Source organism: Labrus bergylta, chromosome 10 (genome assembly GCF_963930695.1).
Source record: "Labrus bergylta chromosome 10, fLabBer1.1, whole genome shotgun sequence".
Lineage (NCBI taxonomy): Eukaryota > Metazoa > Chordata > Actinopteri > Labriformes > Labridae > Labrus > Labrus bergylta.
The window spans coordinates 25,219,452-25,229,385 of NC_089204.1; the positions used below are offsets into that span (position 1 = coordinate 25,219,452).

A 9,934-nucleotide genomic window follows, 5' to 3' on the forward strand; every position below is an offset into this window, starting at 1 on the left:
TATAATAGGAGATTGCTGCAGCAGATAGTTTCCTGGGATTCTTGGCGGGTGCAGGGCAGGCCTGGTGGGATGATGGACACACACACATGGGCCTTAATGGAGACACACTCCATATGCCCTCATTAACACACACACACACACACACACACACACACAGATGGTTTTGCATACAGGAAAGGCTTAGGTAATCCCTTTTTTAACTCGTCTCTTTCCCCCTCTTTATAAATGGCCTTCTCATCCAACACTTTTCTCCGTGTTCATCTCTACACTTCTTCTATTACAATCAGTTAGAAATCTCCTCAACCTCCTGCACCAAGCTGCTATATCATCCACTTGTGCTGCTTTCTTCTGAGCCTTCAATGCTCAGCACTTGTTAAAAATTGGTTGATTAATAAAATTTAATTTGCAAAAACTTCCCTTAGCAAGAATTACTCAGCGTGTGCTCAATTTCCCCCACTGAAGTTAGAGGAGAAGCCCGCTGTGAGGAAACAGGTTTCTTGCTTTACCAGTTCCCTCTAGTGGACAAATCGAGAACACATTTCTTATTTCATTTGGCCCTGATCAAAAATTCAGACTTCTGTTTCATACACCGATCTTGAATTGTTGTACATTGCAGCTCTGCTTTCTAGCTTTGCACCAACATGTATTACTGGAGCTCGTATGACTGCAAGCATTGATCCCAAACATGGAGGATGCTCTTCACTGTGCTGAGTAAGGAGGAGCGGAGCTGTGGTTATGTGGCAGACAGCAGACAGGCACATTACTTGCTGCATTAAGATATGCTTTGTTTGTATTATCTCCATTCAGAGATTAGCTTAATTGATTCTAATTGATTGAGTTATTGATCAGTTGTGTTGCAGAGATGATTCTGTACTGTTTTTTTTTATTTTTTAGGCCCTTCAACGGACCAGCTCTGAATGCACTCTGTGTCTGACTTTGGGTCCTTGAATAGTCAAAATGTAGGTGTCGCACCCAATGTCAAGCGAAAGAATAGTATGTATGTGCCAGTCTCCCGTGGGCATACTGTTTCTTTCTGTGTGCATTATATTGTCTGTGGATTGGGTGCATGTGCACACGACTCCCTGTTTCAGGACATATTTCCCCACATCCCTGCAAAAATATTTCATTACTGCAACAAAAGAAGCCCATTAACTGCACTGTAAGAACAGAGTTCAACTGCTGTCCCCCACATTCACCATGTTTGTCTGCTTTTCTGGCCGCTCTCCAGCTAATTTGATATAACAATGCTCCACAAAACCGCCTCAGGACTTTTTTTAGGTGACAGAAAATTATCAATGATGCCACATGCACAGCTGAATGTCAACATCAACTTGACTTGTTTATCAAATATTAAAGCAGTGAATTATGGGGCGCCTGCAGAACTTAATGATGATCGGAGTCATTATAACTTCAGCATCCTTTGTTTTGGATAATGATTAAATTCCACAACTACTGTATTCAATTTTGGAGGGATTGAATGTGTTTTGCACGTCTTTTGTGTGAGTTGGCTGGATTCCGTCGTCCATATTGGTACATTTTGGGGGAAGAGGAGTTGATTTGTGTGAGGATATTGTGTTATCATTAGCTGCCATGTCAGGGGGCTTAGCATCTTTGCTCTGGGAGCTCTCATGCACTTAAAGAAAAATCAGTATATTGAACACGATGTTTTTTTTGGTAATAATATTTGGTGCATGAATTGACAAAGTACCTGCTATAAAAAATAAAAAAAAAACCTTCATTATAATGACAAAAAAAACATGAAAGTAGGACACGATAGGTTCTGGTTTTGTTACTTTATTTTGACTGCATTTCCACTTTTCTGTCTCAAAAGTGACAATTGACTTCAGAGGATGGTTTGTGTATGTTTTTAGGGAAATAAAGAGTTCCAACTTAAATAAAGAAACCTCATCAGATCATTGAAATAGTGAACGTCACAAGAGGTTGACTCGTAGACATGAAAGCATCCTTTTATTGTCATATTTGTCGGTTATTTACAACATGCAAACATAATGATGTCAAGAAAAAAAAAAGAGGATGTAAGTGCTCTGTGTACAACCTGGCACGACTTCTGACATTATCTCCCTCCTCTGTGTCACCCGGGTGTCGCCTCATCAATTATTGAACCAGTACTTCATGGTAATACATAATTTCTTATCAATTATTCATGATAATGTGTGTGTAGTTTACTTAATTGTGTTATTGACTATCAAAAGTAATTTCCTGAAAATCCTCAAGGACGCAAATTGAATCAGTCGAACTCCTGGTCGTGTGCTCGCCGGTTAAGTATTCTCGATGTGATCAGCTGACCCCTTTATTCAAAGGGTCGATGCACCGCTGAGAGATATTTAACGACAAATGGAATAGTTGCCTTAGGTGATGAGAGATGGTGTTTTTTTTCCCCTCAAATGTAAATCCCACTTTCACATTAATAAATGAGCAAATTTGATGTTTAATTTGGTTTTATTGGACATGGTGAAAGGATAGGAAGAGGATGAGCTGTCCTAAAAAGTAAATAAATAATAAGAGCCTCCTCTGCCGGCTTTAAGGGAAACTGATAAATAATGTATCAGAACAGATGGCTGGAGCGAGAGGCAACAGGAGAGGAACATGAGCGACTACATCTTTAATTGTTTTAAAGAACATGTCACAACAGGGCCGGCGTGTTGGCTGTCTGCTGACGCCTCAGACGTGCTAACAGAGAGGAAGACACAAACCGGCGCTCTCTCTCTCTGTCACTGACTCTGGCACGTGTACACATTTACATAGAAAATGGCTGATTAATATTAAAGTGCACTTTCACTTTAAAAAAACTCAAAAGAAGGAGAGATTGTTTGAGCCCGTTACTGACCTGATGGCAGAAACATTATATTGCCAGAAATCCTTAAAAGAGCCTCGATCTGTTCTACACGCACAGTTTACATGCATTAACATTCACAATGTAAGCATCTGAAGGAGTTAAATTCACATTATCAAATAGGTCTTTGTTGCACACATGTTGTATCTATGTCAGTCCAATAAATAGAGTCCAAGAGAGTGCATGAAGACAAATAAAGATCCAAACCACACTTGTGCTTTTTCATGGGGAAAACAAAGCCCCGTATATTCAGCATTTCTTCAAAAAAAACGATAATTTACAGTCAAATAAATATTTTAATGTCTGCGTCCACACATTGTGATTTCAGTAAAAGTCTTTCCCAGGAGTTTTTTTCTGGACTTGATTTGTAGTTGTGCTTCTTGTGTTTCTTAGAGTAGAGAAGTGATAACAGGCACGCTCACACAGATTTTAGAGTATCAGTACGTCCACGTTTTGCGTCCCAGCGCCCTCACTTTTTCTCCAGTTGTTCCTTGGAGCAGTGAGGGTGTTTGTCAGGACCGCTGCCCAGCACCGGCACCTTGTTGGCCAGACCGGGACTGGCGCTGTCCCTGCCTCTTCCCACTGCGCCGGGGACCTCGATGGAGGGCCCCACGGAGGATCGCGCCACTCCGGACGCGCTCACGCCGACTCCGGAGAGGACCCCCACGCCGGCGCCCGGCCCGCCCGCCGCGGCCCCGAGCAGGTTCGCAGACTGGAGCACAGCCTCCGAGTGCTCGCGGGCCTTCATGCGCAGGGCGGCCACGCTGGCTGTGCGGTTGCCCTGACAACCGTAGGGCGGCAGGAAGGACAGGCCCATGGGGTCAGAGACGCAGCAGGAGCACAAACCATTACCTGGAAAATATATAAAAAAAACTCCAGTGAGAGCAGTAAAAAACAGAATTTCATCTTCACATCATCATTTTAGTTAATCTATAAATTATATCGCAAAAGTTTTCTCATGACATTTTACATAAAGAACAGGTGTAGACGGTTCTCTCTGTTACAAAGAGACCGCCATTAACAATGAGCAAGGACTTGACAACAGTGGGCGAGGAAATTTTCCTTTTAACAGGCAGAAACTCGAGCAGGACCCGACTCGTTTGTGGACAGATACGATCCACGACCAAACGGGTGGAGACAGAGGGAGACAGGGAGGAACAGAAAGAAATGGATAGAGATGAACAAACGGAGAAACAAAAACAAAAAAAATCCAGAATTGGGCAAACAAAGAGACAGACTACGAGAGGAACAACAAAAAAATCACAGATCTTTTTGGTGCCCAAATAAATTTGAATCGTGTTTACCTTTCAGCGTGGCGACCTGTGAGAGGGCCTGGGCGTAGGTGGCGGAATTGAGGAGCGTTCCTGGGATACACGACGGGAAGAAGGGACCACTCGGACCCACCGTCCTGTTGATGCTGGAGAAAACAGACAAACTGTCACCAATCATCTATAGTTAAACACACTCACAGGTTTTTTTCTGACTACACTGTGTAGAGCTGATTCTACCTGTGCAGTCTGAGTCAACAAAATTAAAGAGCGTATCAACAGAATCACCTAGATTTCTCTCAGAGCTTTGAGGAGAGAGTTAGTGGCAGAAAGGAAATTATTTCTTTTTATATCCCTCTATCACTTTGTTAAAAATGGGGCTGCAACATTTCCGTCTTTAACGTCTCCTGTTTGGAATATTTAACAACAATTAAACTACAGCAGTCGTCCGTCCGTCTGCCCTTCCTCACCTCTGCTGCATCTCCAGCGGTTCTTTCTGTTTCCTGCCGTGGTCCACCGGGGACTGAGAGTTGAGGCTGCGAGACGGAGGAGTGCCCTCGCTCATCTGCTCTTTCCCTCCTTCCGGGTCTGAGCTCCCTCGCTCCGTCTTCCTCCACTTCGCTCTGCGGTTCTGAAACCAAACCTGCATTAAAACAAAACGACAGATGAAAGGTAAGACCGAATGCATGAAGATGATTAAATTGATTTTTATAATAACAAATGGAACATCGCTACATGTACATCCATTTATTTTTGTTATTGATTGAGATTTTTTTTTTTTTAAGCTTTTAATTTCTTGAGCGTTTTCTTTTATTTCAGTCAAATAAATGCAAATTTAAACGTGCACAGATTTAATGTTTGTCCAGCCTTCTGAGAGGCAGAGCAAAGTTTAAACATTCTCTCATATTCTTTGATTTGTCCTGTAGATCCAGAGGTACTTGAATGCCTCACACCAAGCGCTTTAATGTCCCACACTCCCTGACTTATCCCCAAAAACTTCTCCATCCACACAGCTGAGAACATATATAGCCAAGTTCTGGTGTCTTAATCGAATGAAGGTCACTGCCTATAACAACATTTAATTGAGCAATTTTTCATTATCATATTTTAATGACTTCCCACTGACAGTTGTGCTGCCCGAGAGAGGGGCAGCTATGATGAAGTCGTTTATTTCCCTATTTAGTGATTGTTTGACAACATCAGATTCGATTAGGACTCGGTTCTAGCAGGCATTAATCATGATGTGTGAATGGAGGTTAAAGCCGGTGTGCGTGTGCTCTGCATCCCTGCCATTGTACTGGAGGTACAAATGATGTCAACAGCCAAACAAAACGCGTGCATTCATTCGGCATAAAGAAAGGACAACATTTTTGGTGGCAGGACAACAATGCAACCAATGGACTTATCTCACCCCTGCACCTTCCAGCTAGAAGTCGCGCCCCCCCCCCCCCCCCCCTCATACACGCACCCCTCTCTGAATGGGCTATAATTGCTCCATTAATCTCAATTTGCCGCGTGCTCTTAATGCGGGGGAGGCCCATTGACACTCTACAAAAAGGGGGGGCAACAACACTACAACAGAAAGGAAATTTATTTTCTAATAATAATGTAAGTTTAATATCCCTGCATACTGCGCTGGATTCATGTTCAGATTTAATAATAGGAATGTGGTAATCGGATTAGGAGGGGAATAATTTGTTTACAATCCCTAATTTACAGCTCTGGATTCCATTATCAACCTCGCCATTGGGTTTAAGCGATAGTAAGATGACCCTGGGGAACAAAAGGCAAACTATTATATTTCCCACAATTAGATCTGGGCGCACAACAAAACCCAAAAGCAAATCTGGAATGCAGGAAATTACATACAGGACACATAACTTAATTACATCTGGCCAAGTTTATAACGGCGCATATGTGCAGGGCAGGAGCGGAATATAAATTGGCAAATTTCAGGTGTGTGTGTGTGTGTGTGTGTGTGTGTGTGTGTGTGTGTGTGTGTGTGTGTGTGTGTGTGTGTGTGTGTGTGTGTGTGTGTGCTTTTTTTTGGGTGTTTTCAAAGTGTGTAGGTCTGAAAGAAAAAGAAATAAGTGAGAAGTTGTGAAGCTGCAGGCTTTGCCCTTTAAAAAAAACCATATTTCTGTGTTTGAACGGGACAGGGGATCTGCACGGATGATGTATTCCTACCTTTGAGACGCGGACAAATTAGCGAGGAACATTATCGCTGCTTAATTATGAATGACCGATTAATCAGGCTAATCTAATATTCACCATTATGTTGATGTTATTAAAGTGCAGCGCCGGGATGACAGAGTGGCTTCATTTCAACCTACCTGCACCCTGGCCTCCGTCAGGTTGATCTTCATGGCCAGCTCCTCTCGCGTGAACACGTCCGGGTAGTGAGTCTGCGCAAACACAGCCTCCAAAGCCTCCAACTGCAGGGACGACAAAGTTCAATCAGGCTCATTCCGATTTGTCCATTCTGTTATACTTCTTTGTTTATAAAGGATTTTCTCTTCTCTTTAATTCTCCTCATCCTCATCAGGTGTTTTTAACTCTTACCATAAGAGCTGCATTAACATTTAACTATTGGATGAAAAGAGTTAAGGAGGCTAAAATAACCGAAATTAAAAAACAATAGGTAATAAGTTTAAAAATACAAGTAAGAGTAGGCCTACAAGTATATTTAAAAATCACAAATCCACTCAAGTTTGCAGGTATTTTACAGATATAGGATATAAAGGCCTATACTGAATATGAACTTCTATGGAGCTTTCCTCTTTTATCTTTTATCTGGATATGGAGTCTTCAGAACAGTTTGAATTCAATCAAATTGTATTTCCACGCGTAATCTTCAAAAACACAATTATCTCTGCAAGTGCCCTTATATTGTATTTTTAATTCCCCTGCATTTAAACCAATTATCTTAAATTTATTTGTGATAGTCTTCTTGTCAAATCAGTTGTAAAGGCTTTGATGCCCTGTCTACTTTTCTCTCCAGTCTTTTTTTTTCCTCCTTCAAACTTTGACAATTGTTTCTTTTTTTTTTTTTCTTTCACATTAACATCGAGGCCTCGGTCTGCTTCACTTTAAGGTAAATTAAAATGTGCTGTTTTTCCTCCCTGCTTAATAATTACCTGTTGCAAAGTAAACGTTGTTCTGTTTCTTCGCTGTTTTCTTCGTAGAAATCCATCATCAAAATCAGCCGGAGCGTGGTTGCCAAATCCGCTTGAATTCACTGAGAGAGAGAGAGAGAAAAAAAAGTTTGTAAGTCATTTATACAACTTATTAAAAAGAGTTGTATTGCTACAGTGTGTATTTAAAATACTGAATTAATTATGTTAAAAGGAACTCGTGGAAACGATGTGAACAAAGGGGAAATAAATCTCTAAATGTTGTTGGCCAAAGCAGACAGATTAGGGAGTTTACTCTTTGGCACATTTCGTGTTTCCATTAGTTGCATGAAACATTGATGTCGGGAGTCTGAGGGGAACCATGACGGACTAAGAGCCATGACACCCAACATCTGTGCCCGGGACAAAACACCCCCTCTGCCCCGGGGCCAGAGCACCAGCGCTCCTCACCAGAACAGCCAGCAGATTGACACAACAGAGGAGGAAATCACGCTTAACCCTTTAAATCCACATTTGGAATTGACAGAAGGCGAAAAGATCAGGTCACTGAAAATGATTCAAATGATATTGGTGATAAATAAAACATCCAAAGTATTTAACTTTTCGTCTTCAAGGCGGATAATCTGTTTCATAGCTTGTTGTGCCGATTTGATGTGATTTTTTTAAATTAATTACAGCAGAACATTTGTTTTTATACTCGCGTAGGCCCGTGTCTTTTTCTTTCTTTAATTAAAACGATCGTTCAATGATGAAAAACAAAGATTCAAAACACGGAGGAAGGATCTGCTCAGGCCTCGAACAACACACACGCTTTTGTGCGCAATTACGCATCGCGAACATGTCCAAACTTCTAACCGAAACGTAAGTTATAACTCACAGCTGTGTGGAATAAAATTGATGACATTTTTTTTTTTGTAAATAATGCCAAAGAGACAACTCACATGTGTTGGAGCGGCAGCACTCTCCGTCCAGCTGAGGCGGACAGTGGAAGTAGAACATCCTGACGCGTCTCTGAGCTGCGAAACCGAACCTGGAACAGAGACAAAAGTTTGAACTCGCAGCCTCAGACTGACTTCAGCTGCTGCAGTGAAATCCAGATCGCTGGCAGGGAATCACACATTCATTTAGCAGTAAGAATAGAGAGACTTAGAGAGAGGCTTTAAAGATGATCAGTGAGAGCGGATCGTATACCTGCAGTGAGGATGCTGAGGAGAATGACTTCCCGCTCTGAGGGAGGAGGTGACTGCTGCACTTCCTCTGACTCTCTGTCTGGGAGTGTCCACATCTCTCTCTCTCTCTCTCTCTCTCTCTCACACACACACACACACACACATACACACTCAATTCTGTGTGTGTGTCTCTCTGGGAGTGTCCAGATGTCTCTATAACTGTATAACTGTCTACAGAGTGTTCAGGCTTTCAGCTAGTGTCGCAGAATCTCACGCCTAATTGGTCCTAATCGGATTATCACGGCTTTGTCTCTCTCACCCCCAACCCCTGGTGCTAGCGTGTGTGTGTGTCTGTGTGTGTGTCAGAGAAAGACAGAAAGAGAGAGAGAAAGAGGAAGAAAGAGAAGTGAGAGAGGGGAGATGTACCCAGGGTGGCAAACGGCAGCTCTGCTCTGGTGCCAAAAAATTCATCACAAGTGATTGTTATTCGAGAGTCAAGCAAATTCCCTAACCATAAACATGCACACATACCCGCTGCACTTTTTATTTGGTTCTTTCATATATTAAAAAAAGGAGGATGACTGCTTTTGGGTTTTAGATTGACTGTCGGGTGGGTTAATTGCTCGTCAGGGTGTGTTAGCAGGTCCACTTTACAAGGGGTTGCGCATGTAGAACACTCACAAGGCCAAATTTTTGATTTTGTTCACAGCAAGGGGTCCTGCGATTTATTTCGCTTCCTCAGATAAATGATGTGCTGCGGGACCCTTTCAATTAGTTTTAAAGCGCATCTGGGACGGCAGAGCGCAGACGCCATGCGTCTCTGAGGTGGAGGCAAAATGAGGCTTCGAGAAGCAGCTGAAATTTAGAAGAGGAGTGCGGGATTGGACTAAACCACATAAAGTGCAGAAAATCCCTTCTAATGGCGCGTAATTGGTTCTGTAATATCATTACAGGCGGATAATGGCCAGTTACAGGGCCCCGCGCTATTAAGGGTTTCCCTGGCGTGCAGCGTTTATGTTATTAAAGGGGGAATATAATGATATTTTAGTTATTAAATGCGCGTAATTAATTTATGCACCACTGAAAATAAAGTTGTTATTATGACCTCGGCGAGGTGCGTGGAGAAAATTGAAATCAAATAACGGTTGATAACTTTATCCCAATATTTGGTCTAGACAACTCTGACAATAGAGCAGGCCTGTGTGTGTGTGTGTGTGTGTGTGTGTGTGTGTGTGTGTGTGTGTGTGTGTGTGTGTGTGTGTGTGTGTGTGTGTGTGTGTGTGTGTGTGTGTGTGTGTGTGTGTGTTTCCTGTCAGCGCCTTCCCTCTCCATCCTCTGATGATTGCTTAAATAACTAAGTGTGTGAGTAAAATTATTCTCTCGTCTACTTTGGTTAGAAACAGTTTAACGAGAAATTTTAACGAGTTTTTCATATCCTGTCCAGGGTCACAAGATCTCTATCCTTATTTACATTTCAGGACCTCGCTCAGCATCTCTCACTGGCTCTCT

At 42.3% G+C, this 9,934-nt stretch overlaps 1 protein-coding gene across 1 annotated transcript; it reads right to left on the minus strand.

Moving 5' to 3' along the window:
* Positions 1-1,778: 1,778 nt before the first annotated feature.
* On the minus strand, positions 1,779-8,546 carry drgx (dorsal root ganglia homeobox). Its single transcript, XM_029279143.2, has 7 exons — positions 8,448-8,546; positions 8,198-8,286; positions 7,260-7,360; positions 6,456-6,557; positions 4,593-4,765; positions 4,159-4,271; positions 1,779-3,706 (listed from the first exon to the last, which is right to left on the minus strand). The coding sequence occupies exons 2-7, from the start codon at positions 8,253-8,255 to the stop codon at positions 3,324-3,326; spliced, it is 930 nt and encodes a 309-aa protein (XP_029134976.1). The 5' UTR covers positions 8,256-8,286; positions 8,448-8,546; the 3' UTR covers positions 1,779-3,323.
* Between the last annotated feature and the right edge of the window lie 1,388 nt (positions 8,547-9,934).